This window comes from Phragmites australis, chromosome 9 (assembly GCF_958298935.1).
Source record: "Phragmites australis chromosome 9, lpPhrAust1.1, whole genome shotgun sequence".
Classification (NCBI taxonomy): Eukaryota; Viridiplantae; Streptophyta; class Magnoliopsida; order Poales; family Poaceae; genus Phragmites; species Phragmites australis.
The window spans coordinates 6,952,667-6,975,477 of NC_084929.1; the positions used below are offsets into that span (position 1 = coordinate 6,952,667).

At 42.9% G+C, this 22,811-nt stretch overlaps 2 protein-coding genes across 4 annotated transcripts; both read left to right on the top strand.

Moving 5' to 3' along the window:
• Positions 1-9,802: 9,802 nt before the first annotated feature.
• On the top strand, positions 9,803-18,088 carry LOC133928566 (uncharacterized). 3 transcript variants are annotated; one of them, XM_062374965.1, is made up of 13 exons: positions 9,803-10,337; positions 12,703-12,877; positions 13,162-13,245; positions 14,019-14,260; positions 14,348-14,591; positions 14,719-14,798; positions 14,918-15,002; positions 15,595-15,726; positions 15,844-15,957; positions 16,126-16,170; positions 16,720-16,786; positions 17,453-17,503; positions 17,596-18,088. In XM_062374965.1, the coding sequence occupies exons 1-13, from the start codon at positions 10,129-10,131 to the stop codon at positions 17,682-17,684; spliced, it is 1,617 nt and encodes a 538-aa protein (XP_062230949.1). In that variant the 5' UTR covers positions 9,803-10,128; the 3' UTR covers positions 17,685-18,088. The 3 variants fall into 3 exon arrangements, with proteins under 3 accessions (XP_062230949.1, XP_062230948.1, XP_062230950.1); XM_062374964.1 differs by having other exon boundaries at positions 9,807-10,337; positions 16,720-16,804; XM_062374966.1 differs by lacking the exon at positions 9,803-10,337 and having other exon boundaries at positions 12,774-12,909; positions 16,720-16,804.
• A 2,853-nt stretch (positions 18,089-20,941) lies between these two features.
• On the top strand, positions 20,942-21,989 carry LOC133927967 (uncharacterized). The gene is made up of 3 exons (XM_062374280.1): positions 20,942-21,022; positions 21,191-21,691; positions 21,798-21,989. The coding sequence occupies exons 1-3, from the start codon at positions 20,942-20,944 to the stop codon at positions 21,987-21,989; spliced, it is 774 nt and encodes a 257-aa protein (XP_062230264.1).
• Positions 21,990-22,811: the final 822 nt, after the last annotated feature.

Below are 22,811 nucleotides of genomic sequence, written 5' to 3' on the forward strand. Positions count from 1 at the left end.
GAGAAAGCGGCGCATCTTTGGGCCACTTAGAGAAATAGTTTATTGCCACTAGTGCATACTGCCCCGACACTCAAGGGAAAAGGCCAATGGTGTCAATTCCCCATAACGCTGACGGCCATACTAGAGGGATGGGTTGCAAAGCGTATTGCCAAACATGTGATTGCCTTACGATCCACTGGCACCCAGGGGCAGGCCTGAACTAGATCCTCTACATTTGAAGATGTCATGGGCCAATAGAAACCTTGCCAAAATACCTTTGAAACGAGAGCCCTCGGACTCGCATGAGATCCACACGGCCCTTGATGCATCTCCTTGAGCATCCCCTTACCTTCAGCCCTTGATACACATTGTGGAAAAGGTGTGCATACCCTTCTTTGTATAGTCTTCTGTCTATGACCTGATAACTCCTAGCCTGGTATGATATCCTCTTTGCTGCTACTTCATCTTTGGGCACTATTTTGTCTTGAAGGTATGCCAATAAAGGCATATGCCAATCTTGCTCCATTATCATGACGATGCTGACCGAAGGCTTGCCGATTCCTATGGTAAGGGCTACGTGGATCTCGAAGAAAACTTCGGAGGGTAAAGGGGTACCATGTGCCACAACCTTCGCTACGATGTCTACTTCTTGGTTTTTCCCCTCGGTATGGATTTCAATGCGAAGACCGAGAAGTATTTCTTCATTTTGATCATCGATTGAAAGTACATGGCCAACTCCAGGTTCTTTGCTTGATAGGATTAGTCCACTTGGCTCACCACAAACTATGAATCTGTCCTTACAACCGCATGTTTAGGTCCTAGGGCAGTCACCTTTCAGAGACCTAGTAGCATTGCTTCGTATTATGATATTTTGTAGCATCAAACCGAAGTCTGGACGTGTAGCACAACTTTGACCCCCCGGGTGATATGATGATGGCTGCCGCACCTACACCCAAAAGTCCCCAAGCTCCATTAGTGTTTATGGTCCATATTTGGTGAGGCTGCGACTCCTTCGGCTCTCCTGCCCTAGGCGTCCAGTCGGCAACAAAATTGAAGGATCGAGATACAGCCTAGAGGGGGGGTGAATATGCGCTTTTACAAATATTATAACAGAACAACACAACAAAAATAGATATCGGATATTCCGATATATATATATCGGATGTTCTGAATTAAACCGGAAGTTCCAATGTATACGATCAGAACTTCTGATATGTCAGAAAAATGAACTTAGCTAGATCTACGATCAACGATAAGTTAAACTACGAAATGCTTGATGCAATAGGGTATGATGCTATTCAATTTTAAGTAAAACTAGCAAGCACAAAGTCTAACTCAAGATAGTAAACGAATTGCTCGAAATTGCATAAGAGATAAGAAATAACCAAAGAGGGAGACACAACAAATTTGTTCCCGAAGTTCGGATACTTGAGGGGATCCTACGTCTCCGTTGAGCCGGGTTTCTTTCAACCCTTTTCCTTGCGAGGTTGCACAAAGTACTCCTCGACTCCACTTAGTATTTCTTCCCTTTCGGAGGCAGAATCTGACCTTCACAAACTCCTCACGGCTCACCACAAGTGAATCGGTGGCTCGTGAGTGACTTCTAGCCGTCTAGGAGACCTCAATCTCCAAGAGTAACAAATGCACACGAAGCAAAGCTTAGAGATGAAACCTAGTGCTCAAAGATGAACTTGAAATTACTTTCACTAGATCTCTCACTCAAATCCCTTTCTCAAGCTGTAGCACAAAGCAAGGAAGAGGAGAGGTGAACTTTAGGGCTCTAGAGAGGTGTTTTCTTGTCAAGGCAGAAGCAGCTCAGAGAGGGTAAGGCAAAGGGGTATTTATAGGCTTTCCTCCAAAAGCTAGACATTATGTACTTTTTTAGCCCACATCGGAACTTTTGACCTTATAATCGGAACTTCCGATCTATTCAAAGTAACAGCGATGCCTTACTCTACCCAAATCAAAACTAGAAATATATACACATCGGAACTTCTGACTAAATACATCGGAACTTCCGATTCAACAGAGAACTTCTCGAGCGCTCAAAATTTTAACACACCAGACACTCCGATCAACATCGGAACTTCTGATCCAAAACATCGGAACTTCCGATTCAATAGAGAACTTCACGAACACTCAAAATTTTAACACGCCGGACACTTCGACATATATCGGAACTTCCGATATGACCTATCAGAACTTCTGATGTCAACAGAACATTTTAAAGACAAGTGTCTGTGTTGTGGACTGTATCTCTCATTCTAAGGATTGACTTTGAGCACTAAGATCATAACAAAGCTTTCAACGTTGCATCCATCCTAATAGTACGATATTTCTATACTCAAATTAAAGTAAAATGTTATAACTATAGGAATAACCATACACCATCTTCTTTCTTTATTATAGGGATCACCAACGTCGTTTAGCTTTCATCATAGGAAATTTTACCTATTCAAATACTCATTGAACATATTAGTCCCTTAATTGTTTGTCGTCAATCATCAAAACCCACATAGGGGGTCTAGATACACTTTTAATCTCCTCCTTTTGGTGATTGATGACAACATGATTAAAGCTTACAAGACATTTTAAATGAAATTATTTTTTAATATAAGGATATATGGTGAGCGCCCCCTAAAGGTGTGCATTGTATGAAATTTGTTTTTGAAAAACAAATGCACATCTTGAAAGGAAATTTTGTGAAAGATCCCCCTATATCTTTGCATTCGTGGGTGTGCAAGTGTGAACATGTGCGATATTGGCATAAGAGAGTATGAATATATAGAGCATGCCATCTCACATATATCAAAAGAAATTGCATATAACATGATAGCTCACACAATATGAAAATAATTAAACATACGACATATCACATAGCATCCACAATACATAAGAGTAGCACATTACATCACACTAGCACAATAAAGTTCTTACAACACATTAACCAAGGTTCAATACATAAAATAAGTCCGACTGACTACAATGGAAAGGAAAAGAAGATATCCTAAGATATGATTAAGCTTTTCTCTCCCCCTTTAGCATCAAGACACCAAAAAGAAGAAAGAAGCTAAGAAAGTGGTCTACTCATCACTATCCTCCTCGTCGCCGTCCTCATCTCCATCGGACTCAGAAGTAGAAGCAGGAACAGGAACTGTACTAAAAGGATCTTCTATCACATCATCATCACTATCCTCAACCTCAGAACCATCAGGAAAGCAACTGAATATCCAGGTGCCTGTGGATCTCCTTAACTTTCCTAGTGAGCTTCTTCCTAGCAGCCCTCTCCTTTTGAACTCTCACAGAAGTACTCTTGCATAAGCAAAAGATGGACTTTAAGATCCGAAGGGTGAAGGAAGAAGAAGCCGACTCTGGTGGTGTTGACTCTGCACTCGAAGAGGAACGAACACGCTTAATCACCCTTATTTACAGCCATGAGTGCTTCACTTCCTTGTGAAAAAAGATGTTGGTGACTTTTTCAATCATAAACATAATATAAGGTGCATAGCCACATCTTCTCTTAGGATCAAGAGAGGTAAAGCGAATCTCCTCTCAAATGAAGTTAATCATATCAAACTTTGTGTTACCCTTCATTTTTGCAAGCAAATTCCTGGTATAAGAAAGAATACTGTTGACATCTCCATCTTTAAGTGTAATTATGTTCCTCACCATCCTGTTAAGATAGGCATAAAAAGGAAGAAGACCTTTTATTTTGCCAAACTTGTATTCGGTGGCTTGTGAGTGACTCCTAGCCGTCTAGAAGTCCTCAATCTTCAAGAGTAACAAATGCACACGAAGCAAAGCTTAGAGATGAAACCTAATGCTCAAAGATGAACTCGAAATCACTTCCACTAAATCTCTCACTCAAATCCTTTTCTTAAGATGTAGCACAAAGCAAGGGAGAGCAGATGTGAACTTTAGGGCTCTAGAGAGGTGTTCTCTTGTCAAGGCAGCAGCAGCTCGAAGAGGGTAAGGCAAAGGGGTATTTATAGGGTATACTCCAAAAACTAGAGGTTGTGTACTTTTTCAGCCCATATCAGAACTTTTGACCTTAAGATCGGGACTTCCAATCTATTCAATGTAACAACTATGCCTTACTGTACCCAAACCAAAATTGAGAATATACACACATCGAAACTTCCGACTAAAAACGTCAGAACTTCCGATTCAACAAAGAACTTCTCGAGCGCTCAAATTTTAACACGTTGGACACTCCGATCAATACCGGAACTTTCGATCCAAAACATCAGAACTTCCGATTCAACAAAGAACTTCTCAAGCACTCAAAATTTTAACACGCCAGACACTCTGACATATATCGAAACTTTCGATATGACCTATCGAAACTTCCGATATCAATAGAACGTTTTAAAAATAAGTGTCTGTGTTGTGGATTATGTCTCTCATTCTAAGGATTGACTTTGAGCACTAAGATAATGACAAAGCTTTCAACGTTGCATCTCTCTTAATAGTACGATATTTCTATACTCAAATTAAAGTAAAATGCTTATAGGAATAACCATGCACTATCTTCTTTCTTCATTTTAGGGATCGCCAATGTCGTTTAGCTTTCATTATCGAAACTTTTACCTATTCAAATACTCCTTGAACATATTAGTCCCTTAATCATTTATTGTCAATCATCAAAACCCACATAGGGGCCTAGATACACTTTTAGAAATCCACCAAGGCTTGGGATTTTACGGCCGTGCATGCAACGAAGGTGATACATAGTGGAGAGAGTTTGGTTGCCCATTTGCCTATACGTTCAGTGGCTTAACGGTTTGCAAAGATGTCCTATAGGGGGTACGTGGTTAGGATTGTGATTGGATGAGCCGTAAAGTAGTGCCTTACCTTCCTTGATGCCATGATTACAACATAGATATCTTCTCAAGCTCAGAATATCTCTCCTTCGTGTCATTTAGTGCCTCTAAGAAAAAATAGACTGGTAACTGGTAAAGGCTCCCATCGACTTTGTTTTCTTGAACTAAGACTGCGCTGACCGCCAAAGGGATGCTGCAATTTATAGCAATAACCCACTATCGGGCTCCGGACTAGCTAGTGTACTGAGTTTTATTTAGTGGCCTTTCAAGGTTTCGAAGGTCACTTGCTGCTCGTCAATCCATCTGAATGGGTCAAGCCCTAGAGGACCCGAAGTCCTGCTGTTAAGATCTTTTTAACTTTGTCCTGATCAGCTTCTTGATGGTTAGGAGACATCTTTTGGAGCTTCTGCTACTTGGGCTTAACTCCCAGGGTCACATGCAGATGATGTTCTATCAACTCTCTGGGAACTCCTGACAAGTCTTACGGTGATTAGACAAAAATATCTTCGTTGTCCTGGAGGGTAGACATCATTTTTGCCTCCTACTCGAGTAGTAATTCGGTGCCTATATGCACACATTCGCCAACCATTCAGGTTGTATGACTTCACGTATCACTCCTGCTATTAAGAGCTTTTTAACTTTGTCCCGAGTAGCTTCTTGATGGCCAGGAGACATCTTTTGGAGCTTCTGCTACATGGGCTTCGCTCCCCGGGTCACATTCAGATGATGTTCTATTAACTCCCTAGGAACTCCTGACAAGTCTTGCAGTGACTAGGCAAAAATATCTTCATTGTCCTGGAGGGTAGACGTCATTTTTGCCTCCTGCTCAAATAGTAATTCAGTGCCTATATGCACACATTTTCCTTCATTTTCAAGGAGTGGCAAAACCTGCATGATGTTGCCCTTCGGCTTAGTCTTTGATGATTGGGTCTCCTGCTCTTTCTTATTGGCCTCCAACAGTAGGTGTATTCTTCGTTGTCTTGGGGCTTGACCATGCTTCACCCTTCGAGACATGACTTGATCCCCCTAGACAGATAGCCATGGTGGATGACTACGCCAAAGCTAGATAGTGTCCCTCTCCCGTCCTTTGGAATGTTCCTAGAATATTCTAAGGGTATTAAAGCCAATACACTATTACAATATTGTATCAACCAGGACGTGACATGTGTCTTCAATCGCATGCATCGACCAACCTTTTAGCCCAATGGTGGACCCCCTTCGGGCCTTCCTTCGGCTAATGTTTGGTCCCCACCAGGTCCATCACTTTGTCATGGTTGACTTTTGTTCCATCCTTCATATGTGCCTCCCGAAGGGGTGCTTTCGGCCTCCGGACCTTCATCATTCACCCAATATCTCTTCGGGCCCTGCTCGAAGCCTTCGGCATGCCCTCCGAGACCTTCAGCTTCTCTACTTAGCATTGGCCTTCCCCTTTGGCCCCATTGTAGGATCAAGGAGGCCGACTAGAGAGGGGTGAATATGCGGTTTAAAAACTATTTGCTACGCAATTAATAAAACATACAGAATAAAAACAATATGTTACAAAACAACTAAAACCCCAAAAATTATGTATCTCAAACTAGTGCACCAATACCATATGTCTATATCCAAAGTTTGCAATCCTAGGGTGACAAGTAAGAAATATAATTCTAGAAATGTAAATTGCACAAAATAAATAAGCTCAAGTAGACAAATCACAACGAAGATACCAAATTTTTTTACCGTGGTCTCAGAGACTTGCCGGTCTCCACTAATCCACGTTGGGTAGGTTCGAGCCTTTAATCGCTCCTCTATCAAGGATGAAATTATCATCGAGAGCACCTTGACTTTTGAGCCAAATTAATAAAATAAACCACTTAACACCTCCGTCCACTAAAGTTGCACTTCACTGCTCCGGTGAGGCATGTACAAGGCCTCTCACAATCACAACTGGAGCTCCTTCACAATCTTCTTGAAGGGCTCACCGATTCGAACTCCTCCAAGCCGTCTAGGAGTTGGCAAACCTCAAGAGTAAACAAATTGATGATATTTGCTTGAAGGATCACTAGTGCCACAAAAGCTCAAACACTTAACTCAATGCACTAAAATGCTCTCACTCTTGACAAATATGCACAAATGATCAAAAGAGATGAGAGGGGACTCAAGGTTCAAGAGTATGCAATCCAAATGACCAAGAGAGTCTCCTTGAACTAGAAAGGGAATTATATATAGGATATATGTCAAAATGTAGCCATTACACAAAGTCTGACACCTCTGAGTCCCTAGCGATCAGTCCGTAGTATACCAGGCGGTCAGACAGCCGCTATCCCAACAACTATTTTAGAGCAATAAAGTGCTATGATTATGAACATTATTTGAACTAGCAATCATACCAATGCTGGCCATGGTCAGACCGTGAGCCCGAATAGAGACTCCGAACTCTTTGTTCACTATGGCTGTTAGACCACCATGACCACGGTTAGACCGCGAGCCAGAACAAAGAGTTCAAACTCTCTGTTCGCTATGGTGGTTAGATCGGCATGACCACTGTCAGTCCATGATCAAGAATAGAGACTTCAAACTCTATGTTCGCTATGTCGGTTAGACTGATAGGCCCGGCGGTCAGACCGTCAGACCATATCACTTGGTGAAAAAGATTTCGGACTGTCCGATGACCCCTTCAGACTATCGCCATAGTAACCTTACCCTTGCGTATATGTCGGTCAGATTGCCGACTCCTGGCGATCAGACTGCCAAGCACACAGAACACATAAAAGGGCTGGGTTTTCCCATTTATCTCAAAATAAAGTCATCATTCTATCATGAAATGCAAGTTTGAGCAGAGTGACAACTATAAATGGTTCAAGCGAATGATCATCAATCTCTCTTAATAGTACGGCTATCAATCCTATAATTCGGTATCCCATCAAACTCCTTGAGACCGACAAAACTAGAAAACATATTCTAGTTATACCTTTGCCTTAAGGCGTCCTGTCGAACTTGGCATGCACATCATTCAACTCCCGACGCTTCTCATAGCTCTTTTAGACTTATCATCAACTCTTCACTTGGGCTTGATGATGATGTTCATCCTCGCTTCCTAGGCACCAAGCATGAAAGACTTCTCTTTTCATCATTTTCATATGATTCACCTCCAAGACATGAACTACAAACATCAAGTACACAAGTTATGCACTAAGTTTGTCTTGATCTTGCTCTTCCAATTCGGCATATTAAATATCTTAATTCAATACTTGTCTTCATATGGAACATAGCCCCATTCACTCAGGCACATAATAATTTGATTAGTCCATAAAAACTCAATTGACAATCTCATACATTTAGTCACTTAATCTCTACAAAATGACTTAACATTCACGCTTATCATCAATCTTCTTTAAACTTCTCTTTCATCTTATGAGCATCGCCTAGAGCTTAATAACTTCGTTGCATCGCTTTGATCTCATGATATTTCTCAACGAATTCATACTTTATCATTTATGCATCTCCTATAAAATAACCTACTAACAATTCTCAATACAATTGTTAGTTCATATATATTATCATTAAAACAAATTTATAGGCTAGATGAGCCTTCACCCATCTCTGCAAGGATTTCCAAAACCAAATCTCTATTATATTAGTATTGTTAATTCTTACCTAGGATTTTCCGAGACTGGTCGAAGCAAACTGAGAGGTCAAATGACCGGCGTGGTGCCATTCCCTCAACAAAACAACAAATAAGTGAAGTGCAAACATTGTCACTGCCTCATAAAAGACATTTTCAAGATTTAAAGTTCTTGACCTACCTTGTAATTTGTTATGTGAGATTATCAAACAAGACCGATATTGTCCTACGACTGCAATATTCCGACCTAGTCCATCTTATAAAGACTTTATTTGACCCTAAAATATTGCCAAACTTGGCGTTTTCCTTACTCTAAAATCCGGTGAAACTTGATGTTTTTGCAAGATTCATTGGGAAAGACATCACCTAAATACTTTTCTGGAGAAACACAAACTGTATTAGAGCTAAGAAAGTGAAAACATGGGATGCAAGGAACTGCACGTAGTGTAGTTGGCTAAGGCTCTAACTCTAAAGGAGGAGCCGCTCGGTGGGGGCTCGAATCCTGACTCCTACAAAAGCTAAAAAAGCCCGAGTAAAAAGACTTTTTTTTTGAAAAAACATGGGATGCATCAAAAAACGACCCGCGCTAGGCTACTTTAGAAAAGGAAAAAAATCGTTCATACGTTACCCGGTGCACACGTATACTACGGGTCTATTTGTGATTGTTGTGATTTGGCGTTGCATCTATTTAGTTCAATTTTTTTCCATTTATAATATGATTTTTACGGTTATAGGTCCTGCAAAAATAATAATAAATAATGGTATACTATTCTTCAGACATATATTTTTTCTTTCCTTTTTAGACAATGAATTCGATCCGTCGATCTCTATCCAACACATCTTATTTCTTCATCCCGCACCCTTCGTCGCCTCGCATGACCTGTCCAGCGCACGCTTTTTCCCCACTTACTGCTTCACCCCACCACACTAAAGGCATCTCCGGCAGAGGAGGCATCTCCGGCAGAGGAGGCATCGACGGCCGTATCCCTGTTCCAGCTAGTTTTGCCGCCGATGTCGCCCGTATCTGGTCTCCAACAGAATCGGCAAAGATGCTTTTTCAGATCTACAGGGAAGCAGGCTCCGGCTGAAGATCGGCAAATTTGCGAACGGAAATCGGCACCCACATCACTGTGCACAAAGTATGCGTATGGATTCGAAGGAAGAAGGAAGATAATGAAAAATAGAAAATAAGGTAGCTGTTGAAGATAAAATAAATAAGTATACTATAATAATATTAGATGATAATGTAATAGTATTATAGAAATAAATTTTTAAATATCTACTAAACATAACATACTCACTATATTTTAAAGCTCCCTACACCCACACCAATCCACGGATCATCCTCTACCACCTCATCACTGTGCCCTCACGCCTACCTATCTTCTCCGCAGAACCAACCTCCCTCTGAACCAACCTATCCCAGAGCACGTCTCCGGGTGACTGCGCCTGATAGTTAGGAGTGAATAAATAAGCGTTTTTTTAAAGCCACGGCGACGTGAATCAGACTATCTCAGCTGTCTCCAGCCTGGATTGAATTACTAGTTTATTCTAACCTCAAACTAACAAAAGAACCACACAAAGTGCAAAAAACAAACAAGAAAATCGAAGCTAGAGAAGGGAAAAAAGAGAACAGTTCGAGCTCGCCACAGCGAGAAGCGACTCAGGCGAGAGCGAGAGAGAGAGAGAGAGAAGGGGGTGGGGGTGGGCGTGGGCGTGGGCATGGAGGGCGAGATGGCGGAGGAGCCGCCGGCACCGGTGCGCGGCGGAGTTGAGGGCGCGCCGCTGGCGGCGGTGGCAGAGGAGGGGGAGGGAGAGGCGCCGGCGGCGGTGGGGTCCAGCAAGACCATGGAGCGCGTGGCGGCCGCGAAGAAGTTCATCGAGGACCACTACCGCGCGCAGATGAAGAACATCCAGGAGCGCAAGGAGAGGTATCGAAAACTCCCACCCCCTCCGAATTTCTGCTCTGGGACCTCAGACTTCGATTCGTGCGCGAGCGATTTTGCTAGATCTCCCTTGAGGGGCGGGCTGATTGAGAGCTCCGAGCTGCAGGGTGGGATGCGAGCAGAGGGATTATGGGAGTTCATATGGTTGGGTTCCTGTGGGTGTGCGGGGGATGAGGGTTTTGAGCTGCGCGTTCAGCTGGATTGGTAGTGCTTGTGCTTTGGGAGCCTTTCATGGTGGTTGCTCACTTGCTTGTAGAATGTAGCTGTAAATTCTATTAATTCTGAGAGGTTGGGCTTTCGAGTGCGATCGGAGGGTTGGAAGTGAGCTGGTTCGATGCGAGATTAAAGGGGATGTGGTAGTATCTGTTAATTGTATTGAGCTATTGCTCATTGCTGCAGTTAACCCGAGCAGCTTGTGGCATTGTGGAGTCCGACTTGAGCTTGACTTGTCGGCTATATGCCAGTTTCAGTTGAATGGGTTAAGAGGGCTTGCCGTGAGGATGGACAATTGCCGCTGGACTTGGTAGCGTGTGTAGATGTTATATGACTGCAGGAATCATGAAGGATCTTTGTATATGATAAGGCAAAATCGAATCAGATGACTTTCGGCAAGTAACTTTAAGTAAACGAGTTAAGAAACATCCACGTGTCATGCATGTCAACATGTGTTACAAATGAACTTGGACTTCCTTGGCACATTTGCTTGCAGAAAACCTGTTGCACATTATTCTTTTGTGTCACTCATGACCTAGGAACACATTCTGGAAAACCAGCTCATAGCATACACACTCTTCAAACATAGAAAGCAATAAATTTCGCAAAACTACCACAAAAACTACAGATTTAAGAAGTTGTACTACAAAACTACAGATTTAACATGTCTATTTATAACAAAACTACAGATTTAGACTGTTAATTTGTCGCGCAACTACATATTTCAGTTATACCCTCACTCACCTTGACGTTTGACATCCAACTAAAGTCTGTAATTTTGTGATTATTGGCACACTAAATTGTAGTTTTGTGATATATCGATACTAAATCTGTAGTTTTGCTATGTGACTTGCAAAATATGTAATTTTGTGTTACAATTGACACATTAAATATGTAGTACAGAGTGTGTGGCTATCTAAGTTGATGAAGCAAATCTGGCAGCAGCATTGAGGTGTTCAGATTATGATCTCTCCGGCGAGGGTGTGTTGACTCGTGAGGCTAAGAGCCTTATTATCAGTTTGTTTTCTGATGTTTCAATCTTGTCCTTTCCAAGGGTGCGGAATAAAGTAGCCCATGTACTTGCAAGTTATGGTGCTGGGTCGGGTGAACACTCGCTGCTCTTCGATGTAGGCAGCGTCCCTGCTTATGTAAACGTTCTGAGTGGTTAAATGGAATTCCCGAATTCCAACAAAAATCTGTAGTTTTGCGATACAACATCTTAAATCTGTAGTTTTGTGATAGTTTTGCCAACTTATCTGTATTTTGCATAATTTACTCAAAACAAAATGAAACACAAACCACCACTATTTGGTGTACAACCATATGCATCACATGCGATCACCATTATGTCAACCCAATGTCCCATGCAGACACAAACGAACGATCCATACTTTGTGTCCAACCACACCCTCTACCAATCATCCCTACAACTACATTTTGGAATGCAAATCACCTTCAATGGATCAACGGAAACTAACCAGCATGTAGCTCGGCAAGCTATGATCCATGTTTCACATTATACAGTGCCAAACACTGCTCTATGCAAGCAATGGGTCGATCAACTTAATGGATTCTTTGCATCCCAAACATCTCCTCATCCTGGAACAAAATCTGTGCTTTGCATTGGGTTTACATCAGAGAAACAATTGATAAACGTTGAATCCTTATCTGTTTTGAAGTATATGGGGAATTTCATTGTAGAGCCAACACTCTAAGAAGAGGATTCTAAAAGTTGTGGATTAATAGTGGAATCTAAACTCTAAAGGAGTTCCCTAAAAGTTTATAATATAAACTTGAAGAACTATTTTGGACCATTGGATGGTTATGGGACAGACCCACCTTTTTAGATGATGTGGCACTCATAAGATCAGCACAAACCAAGGATTGTAGTTTGAAAACATTCTATTTCTTGTTTTCTTTATCCTGGTTACAACTACCAATTGAAGTTAAACGGACACTCTGGAACTTATTGAGATTAAATTTTATTGTATGAAATGGGATATTTATCTTTCTTGTTATCCTTTTGTGATCCTACTTTATATTGAATATGTATCCTGTGTCAGGTTTATCTATTGTCCATCACTGTTTACCTCCATACTTACGAAACTTGGGAATGTTGTACCATTTGTGTTTTTAGGCGCTTGATTTTGGAACAACAGCTAGCTTCTTCACAAGTTCCTAGGGAGGAGCAGATAAACTTAATAAAGGATTTGGAGAGAAAGGAGACTGAATACATGAGACTTAAAAGGCATAGAATTTGCGTGGATAACTTTGAACTTCTGACCATCATTGGAAGAGGCGCTTTTGGGGAGGTTTGCACATTCCTGTTTCTGCAATCATGCCTGTAATTCTTTATATGTTATATCTTTTTTTCCTATTAAATTCAGCATGTTTGCTCAATAAGCAGTTCATATCCACCAAATGAGCACGTTAGATACAGTATTTTTTTTAGGCTGGTATATGCCCTCAGTTACATGCAACGGTTCCTAGATCTCTAACCTCTATGAAGCACCTGATGTTTACAGTACAATCGTTGTTTGCCATGCTTGAGCTTGTATCCCTTGAGTTGATAGCTCAATTCTTGCTTTTCTAACAGGTTCGACTATGCCGGGAAAAGTCCTCTGGTAACATTTATGCAATGAAAAAGCTAAAGAAGTCTGAAATGGTTGTCAGGGGCCAGGTAAGGCAAAGAATACTGTACCACTTATTCTGGCTTTTCTTTTCTTTGTTACTAAGGATATGGCAAAATACAATACTTTTATTTTGATATTCTTTGATACTAAGAATTATCGGTGATGTTAAAAGCAATGTCATCATGAGAAGTAATTAGCCAATGTCATTTAGAGAACAAAAAGGCTTGTACAATGACCCCTTTGTTTATTACTCCCTCCGATTGCAAATGTAAGTCGTTTTAGACTTGTGCACAAGAATTAAGAAAGTAGATCAAATGACCTTGTTGCCCTTCATTTTTTCTGCATTGGAAAAGATAACTCATTCATTTGTGAGAGTGATAGCATTTATTAAACAAGGGCAAGACAGGAACAAAAGAGAAAAAAATGCATAGAAGTTCGAGAATGACTTATATTTAGAGAATAGTTGAGGAGGCTAAAACGACCTACATTTGCAACCAAAGGGAGTATTTTGAGTTCTTACTGAATTGGTTTGCATACATTGTAGTGAGAGACTACTCTGTTAGTGATATAACTATGACAGAAAAAATATGTATTTGACAAAATTACATGCCTACTCTAGAAAACGAAAAATGCCTTAAGCATTATTTGAGGTAGAGTTGTTTTTGTGATTTTGTTTATACGGAACTTGATATGTTGTTTTTCCATTAATGTTTTTTATGGATTTTTTACAACATTTCCACTGTATACTAAGGTAGTATTTAGTATGTTTATTTATCAGTTCCTCTCATTGGGGCTAATGTTTTCATTATATGTGTATTAGGTGGAGCATGTTAGAGCTGAACGAAACTTGCTGGCTGAGGTTGGTAGCCACTGCATTGTGAAGCTATATTATTCTTTCCAAGATGCTGAATACCTCTACCTTATCATGGAGTACCTTCCTGGTGGTGACATGATGACCCTCCTCATGAGAGAGGATACTTTGACTGAAAATGTGGCTCGTTTCTACATTGCTGAGACTGTTCTTGCCATCGAATCCATTCACAAACATAACTACATTCACAGGTTACATGTTTCTGAATCAGATTCATATGGTATTCAGTGCGTTCTTTATGTATACTCATTTTTCCGCTTGATTTATTATCCTTGCAGAGATATTAAACCTGATAACCTACTGTTGGATAAGAATGGTCACATGAAATTGTCAGATTTTGGATTGTGCAAGCCAATTGACTGTTCCAAATTGTCAACCTTGAATGAAGATGAACCAATGACTGATGAAAACTTTAGGGAGTCCATGGACATTGATCGTTCTTTCTCTGATACAGCAAATGGTAGGAGGTGGAGAAGTCCAAATGAACAGCTTCAGCATTGGCAGAAGAACAGGAGAAAATTGGTACACATGTCTGCTTACTGAGCATCTCACTTATTACACTAACTTCTCCTCATTATCATAAATTCTCAAAAGAAAAATAGTTTACTTAGTATTTTTTTTTTCACATGCAATGTAAATGGCTTTTCAGGCATTTTCAACTGTTGGGACACCTGATTATATTGCTCCAGAGGTTCTACTAAAGAAGGGTTACGGAGTAGAGTGTGACTGGTATGTTATGACGTTCATGTTCACATGCTTAGTTATCTCTTGTTTTCATCTTTCAAAAAAACTTATCTCTTATTTTGAATAACTGTAATATGATTGTTTATTTTCATATTTCCATGCAGGTGGTCTCTTGGTGCAATCATGTATGAGATGCTTGTCGGATACCCACCATTTTATTCAGATGATCCAATAACTACATGCCGAAAGGTTTAGTCATTTGGCTGCTGAACAGTCTCTTGATTCTAATTTCGTGGGATGCATTGCCACCTTGCAATAGTGCAGTTAGACTATTTTGTTTTCTGTTGCAGCTTAATACAGAGCTTATATTTAAGTGTTGAGTTTTACATTTTACCGAAAACATGTTTTTATATGTGATTACCGAAAGTATGTCTGGTATGTTAAAACTTAAGACATTTCATGCCTGGAGCACCCTGATCAAATGTGGCATTGTGGAAAATGTAATTAAGTGGACTATGCAAAAATGTCACTAGATGGATTTCCCCTAGTTCTGTATAGTTTGCCAAATATTACGAAAATTATGCTTAGATCCTATTTGGGAAGAGGTTTAAAAATCAAATTTCCTTGTTCTTTAGTTCCTAATTACTTTGATGCTGATATAGTTGAAATCCTGGACTGCTCATCTTAGATTTCATCTATTTGTATTAGACCCATATATTTTAAACCTCTACTAGGTATACATAACATGAGCAATGAGCTATGATGTAGTGTCTCAAACTTTGATAGGCCCTCCCGTTTTTGTTGTAATTTTTTGCACTGACTCTGTATTATAACTTTCTAGATTGTGCATTGGAGAAGCTATTTGAAATTCCCAGACAATTCAAGGTTGTCTCTTGAAGCAAAGGATCTCATTTGCCGATTGTTATGCGATGTTGACCACAGGATTGGCAGTGGAGGGGCAGATCAAATAAAGGTATTTACCTTTCATAATTAAGCACAAGTACTTACAGATGTTCATGTTGAATGATACGGCACTCTGTTTATATTATTTGTAAGGTTGTTTAAATCATTTTCGTTATCCTTTTCTTAGGCTCATCCTTGGTTTCGAGGAGTTGAGTGGGATAAGCTTTATGAAATGGAGGCAGCATTTAAGCCCCAAGTAAATGATGAACTTGATACACAGAATTTCATGAAGTTTGAGGAAGTAAGCAAATCCTTCTTCAATAGTTGTCTGCCTGTGCAATTTATAAACATTTTCAGGCTCCAAGGAATTCTTTTATCTGTATTTGATGTGTTGTTCAGTCAACTTTATATTTTTTTTTATTGTGCATAAATTATTAATAATCATTTACCTCTCTCAACTCTTCTTCAGGCGGACCCTTCTCCAGCAAGAACAGGTTCTGGGCCGTCAAGGAAGGTATGGGACCCTATTCATAAATCTGAGGTTCAACAAAGCTAGCGTGAAAGTGCATTCACCATTGTGTTCTCATTTTAAGACAATCTTTTACACTAGAATATCGATAATACATTGCTCATGTGTTCTTGTGTGTTTCATTCCACAAAGTTGTCATTCTCTGTATTTATTCTTTATGTGGATAAAAGCCAGGGAAGTATAAAACTCTCTACAACAGCTTATCCACTATCCTATTTTATCTAGCTCTACTAAACGAGTGATTCATTATGCTGCAATTGGTGGACACTTACTGGTGCTGTGATGAGTAACTGACCATTTGTAAGATTAGCAAACTGTTCATAATTATTAGAGTGATGATGTTGGTGCGCCCAGATTTCTTTATAGAATGTTTTGCAACTTTGCATGACACTTCCCATGAAGACGGTTGTTAATTTTTTATATGTTTTTAGCTTATGGGTGGTTCTTTTCTTTTTCTTTTTCCATTTCACTTTCATATGTCCATATTTATTTATTTACTCTGAAGTTGATCATTGGTTTGGAACGTTGTTGCAGATGATGCTTAATTCTAAAGATCTTAGCTTTGTGGGGTATACATACAAGAACTTTGAAGCTGTGAAAGGTTTGCATCAGTCTGCAGGTTTGATGTTTCTTTGACCATCATCAGTATCCACTATGAATTGCTTGCTAAAATTACTTTTAACTGGTTGATACTCACAGTAGCATATTTTTAAACAATGGCAGCTAAAACATTCTTATCTTACCATATACAGTTGTCTGATTGCAATTGGAGCACATGGTTTTTTCTTTTTAATTTTTTTTATATGTTCACTGATGTTATGGTGTGTCCTTACATTTCTTTTTCAAAAATGTTACTTCACAAATAGAGAGTGACAGATATGTTCTTCTTTTGTGAAAACCAGATAATTCATTGAAAAGAAAGAACTATACTTATACTGACTTGTAGATGGTGTTTTGACTTTTCTTGCCCCCTATTGCCAATTTGCCTCTGCTAGAAGTTGGTTAATTTTTTTGCCCCAGTTAGCTCAATGGTAGAGATTGTGTTCTTAATCTTCTGCTTTTTAACTCAGATGTAGTATTTGCTGTAATAAATTTTACTGTATCATTTCCTTGATTTTACTTATACTATCTGGAATGAAGCTTCATATTCATATGTTGCCAATGTCGACAGTATGTACTAGGTGTGTGCATTATGTCAAATAGTTCAAATAGTTTAGTTATGCTTTATTAGTTTTGTTTCTCACTTGCAAACCATGTACGCTTGCAGATCTTCAGAGAAGCTCCTCACTGACAAGGCATTCTGTTGGCTCCACATCTGGTAGAATATTTCATTTTGTGCCTAGTTCATCAAACCTCATACTCAATTATTTTGATCTGGTCCTTATCTTGTTTGAATTCTTACAATTGCAGATGCAGCAGACATGGACTCATCAATGGAACCGAATGGAAGGGACACACACATGCACACTGTTTCATCCGGTGACCCTATGGTGCCATGATTTGCCTTGCTGTGTCTGAAGTTCCCTGTACTACACCAGCACCGGTGCGCCTCGATGACGTGGCTTCATCTGAATAGGCCTGCTTGCTTTTAGTCAGGTCCCGTGCCCTACCAGTCGTTGGCGAGCACCTTGTTGTAGTTGTATAAACTAGAGGTATTTGGCGCAGTATGTTTCGGGTGAGCCGAGATAGGCAGATCCGGAGGGTATTTGCTTCTTGGCGCTGGTTGCCCAGGTTGGCATAGTATTAGATTGTTGCCTTCCTTGTGGCAGTTTTTGGCCCGTTTAACATATGATCATGGAAGAAAGAAACAGATGGCAACTGTGTTAGGATAGCCATTGTTGATGGTTGACTTGTCTGTACTGCTTGATGCCCATCAAAGATCTTCCATTCGAGCCATTGTTAACATGCGTCTCGATCAGCCCTGATCTTCCGTGATGTGATGTCGTCTGCGCCAGAGGTCGCATCGGTCTCCGAGGCACCTCCACTGGCCGTCACTTCTCCGTCGGTGGCTACTGTTAAGCCAACAACGGCTTCGCCGCGACAGAGGGACTTGGCGCCGGATGGGCTCCCCTTCCACGGCAGGTTTTCTGCAAGCAGCTATCCTAGAGGGCTTCTCGGTGGAGGATGCCCTGCAAGCGGATGCCATGTTCGATCTGGTCGCGCCTGCGAGGCGAATTGTCGCCGCTGTGGCGAGACGGCTTGGTCGTGTCCATGGCTCCATTCCTACCGCTCAATCGGCGACAAAATCTCCGGATGCTCGTCGGCACTCGCCTCAGTTTCATCTTCGTGGCGGGCGGAGCCGTAGCTGGCTGACGACTTGACGAGGCCTTGGAAAGGTCCCATCCCCAAAGTCAGGCCTCTCTGCCCACGGTGACACTAGGCGATTTCTTCCTGGCCGGCGCTGCTCCTTCCCAAATAGAGGCTCACTCAGCCGACGCGGTACGGTTGGTGGCCAATTTCAAGGGACCTAAAATCAGGAGCAAGATTGTTGCAACGCAGCACCTGTTTCCTTCTAAAACTAGATAGCAGGGTGGACGGGATTGGGAGGATGCCTTCGGTGCAATTTCAGCCGGCCAAATTTTCCTTCTGTGACACCGGTATTTCAGCTCCCCTCCGACCACGCGTGACCGCCCGACCTTGCCGCACGGCGGGAGGGCTGAAGCTCCGCAGCCGGCGGCACCCATCATCCAGTCCTTCGCGGCGATCAGGCCGACCGGCGGGTTCAGCGGGCTAGCCGGCCCCGGCTCTACAAGCAATGAAGCTTTCTCCTTTGGCTCGACGGGCGCTCTGTGGCGGGGGTAGAGTGGCTTTCGTGCGGCCGGCCTGGGGTGTGGCCGTGGCAGACCCCCAGCTGCACCGGCAAACAGCAATGTTCGGCAGGATTCACTGACCCTTCAGTCTCCCTCGCAACCGCCCAATGACTTCCCGGATGACAAAGCGAAGCTGAAGAAGCAGTACTGCTTTAGATGCAAAACTAAGGGTCACACCTCGGGCCAATGTGACATGGAAATGTACTGTATCATCTGCAACAAACATAATGATCATCAGGCTTGTAAGTGTCCTCTTGTCAGGTGCCCTAAACCGAATGCAGACACTCTTCAGCTTTGGTGGTAAAAAATTAGGTTTCTTCCAAGTTCCTAGTTTTGACCACAAAGGAGTCGATCCTCAAGAAACCCCAATAACACATGCCACAATTTCGAGAGGGCAGGTATCGAACGAAGAGGTCAAGAAGGAACTACGAAGGTATATCCGCACTGATTGGAACCGGGATACCTTCCAACATGTTAATGATGGTTATCTTTTAGCTCAACGCCTGATATACAGTGCACACGGAGCAACACTTTCCATTGGAGAGTGGATATCATCTGATGTGTCAACATCTCACTACCACCTGAAAAAAGTATGGGTGCATGTCTCAGGATTCCACTTACTTATTGTCATTATTTGGGCATCTGGGCCATTGACACTAGGGTGTCCCGCAGGATATTGATATGAAATGCATGCAGCGATGCGGTATCGTGCGCCTTCAGGTTTCCCTAATCAACGCAAAATTGCTACCGCTAAAAACGAACATTGTAATTGGCATGGATGGATATGAAATTATGTTCTCCCTCGAGAACCTGGGCTTCATTGTTGATGACGGCCCGACCCCTTCTCCATCTCAGGGAGACTTCAATGATGATGAACATGATCTCCTTGATGAAGACCCAATGCAAGATGCCTCGGCTGATAAATAAATCCAAAAAAGAGGTAAAAATGGCCCTTCTTCCTCTGGTGTTGGGGCACAGATAGATTCTAATCTCATGCAGATCGACTCGTTGTTTCTCGAGCGTTCGACATTCTCAACATTTATCACTGTCACCCCTTTCAATCCTAGGCGTGCCACGATTTATGCGCGGTCCTCCTCTACTGAGAGGGGTGTTGCATGCTCTGTTGACGACAGGTGCTCGCCTAGTGTGGTGTGGCCCGGCTGGTGCCTCCAGTGCCTTGGCTAGCACTGGCGGTGGGTTGTCTAGCGCGACGTCCCAGGGCGCGTTCGTCGGCCTGCCCCTCGCAAAGTCGACGCCATGTGGCCAGTCACCGGAAGCTCATGCGTCTGATGCCAACCTTCCTCAGTGCTTGGGGAACTAGTCAATGATGCTTCTAGCAGTTTCGTTGGTGCGTTGTCGGGGTTGTGCTCTCGTGCGAGTCTAATCGGCTGCGGCGGCCTGCCCCACATGGGTTTTGGGCTCTTTAGCAGTCTGGCTACCTCCCACAGGGGTGGCGCCCGGTGTCCTGTCCAACTTGGCAGCTTGAGGCGAGACCGGTGGTCTGTCAGTTAATCCTCGCATTCACCTGGTGATTTAATTTGCTTTTAGTGTGAGCACGTCTTGGGGTTAATGTCCAAAACGTGTGTGACAGTTTCAGCTCCTTTATTGAGGCATTTCCTTCAGTTTTAACTTCAGTTTTAGCGAGGAATAAGGGCAGCATTACTGTCATGTTTAGGCTTGTTTCCTTTAAATAGCTGAACAATATACATAAAAAGTTTCCCAGCTGTACAACACAAAATAGGTTGTTGTGCAGCGTGTTGTCAAGGAGGCATCGGGATCGGTGGTCTACCCCACGCTCACACGGATGAACTACACCAAGTGGGCTCTCATGACGCTGGTGAACCTTGCAGGCGCAAGGCCTTTAGGAGGCAATTGAACCCGGTGATGGTGACTACCGCGACGATAGGCTGGCGTTGTTCGCCATTCTTCGTGACGTGCCATCGGAGATGCTGTCCACTCTCGCCATCAAGGACACCACCAAGGACGCCTGGGATGCGATCAAGACGATGCGCATCGGTGTCGAGTGTGTTAGAGAAACGAACACACAGAAGTTGTGATGCGAGCTTGGCGAGATCGAGTTCTAGGATGGCGAGTATATCGACGACTTCGCCATGAGGATCACGAGCCTTTCCAACAACCTTCGAGTACTAGGGGACGATGTCACTTATGTTGAGGTGGTGTAGAAATTTCTGCAGGTCATTCTAGAACGTCTCCAGCAGGTTGCCATCTTCATGAAGACCCTTCTTGATCTGAGCAAGATCTCGATCGAGGAGGTGACAGACCGCCTGTGCGCTGTGGAGCAGAGGTACAAGCTCAGCTCTTCAAGCGGCAATGGCTGGCAGAAGCTACTCCTCACTGAGGAGGAGTGGCTAGCTTACATGAAGAAGCACGATGGCGAGGGAGGATCCAGTAGCGGTGGCAATGGCGGCTCCCATCATCACCATGGCAAGAACCACGAGCGCGATCATGACAATAGGCTACGTGATGGTAACACCATCATGCCTGGCCCAAGAGGTGGTCGGGACAAATGTGGAAACTATAAAAAATTTGAACATTGGACCAAGGATTGCCATAGCAAGCCCAAGCAGGCTGAGACCTACCCGACACAGGGCAACGACGATGAGCCCACGCTTTTGATGGCTAAGGCTTGTGTCGCATCACCCGCCACATCCACTCCGTGGTTGGTCGAGGCAAAGGTATTTGTACAGCTGGATCGAGAGGAGGACCATGGCGATCGAATGTGGTACCTCGACACCAGTACCACAAAACCACATGACGGAGTCATGCAATGCATTCTCTGAGATCGACTCCGGAATTCGAGGCACCATCAAGTTTGGCAATGGCTCCATCGTCGACATCGAGGGGCACAGCACGATCTTGTTCACCTGCAAGACCGGCGAGCACCGCGTGCTCATGGGGGTGTACTTCATTCCTCAACTCACCACCAACATCATATCATCGACCAGCTTAATGAGAACGACTGCTAGGTGCTAGTCAACGGTGGCATCCTGTAGATCTGGGACTCGGATCAATGACTGCTAGCGAGAGTGAGGCACTCCCCCAGTCGGCTGTACATGCTCAGCCTCAACATCGCGCGATCGGTGTGTTTGTCGGCAAGAGGCTCAGAGGAGGTATGGCATTGACATGCAAGGTATGGGCACCTCAGATTTCAATCCCTGCGCAAGCTCTCAAAGCAAGCCATGGTGCGAGGGATCCCGTTGATTGATCACATTGATCAAGTCTATGATGGCTGCCTCACTGGGAAGCAAAGGCGAGCATCATTCTCCAAGCCGATGAAGTATTGCGCGAAGCACATCCTCGACCTTGTGCCTAGCAACCTTTGCGGGCCGATCACGCCAACGATGCCAAGCAGCAACCGCTACTTCCTGCTGCTGGTGGATGACTTGAGCCGCTACATGTGGCTTAGTCTCCTCACGAGCAAGGACCAAGCTCAAGTGGCAATCAGACGGTTCTAGGCCACGGCGGAGGTAGAATCAGGAAGGAAGCTCAAAGTACTCCGCACTGATTGCGGTAGTGAGTTCACATCGGTGGAGTTTGGAGACTACTGCACCGAGCATGGTGATAAGCAGCAGCTCACGCCCCCCTATTCTTTGCAACAGAGTGGGTTTGTTGAGCGTCACAATTAGACAATGGTCACCATGGCCCAAAACATGCTGAAGGAAAAGGGCCTCCCTAGAGCATTCTGGGGTGAGGCCGTCTCCCCGCCGTCTTCATCCTCAACCATGCACTGTCTTGAAGTGTCGATGGCAAAACTCCGTACAAGGCATGACAAGGCGTGCGACCATTGGTGCACTT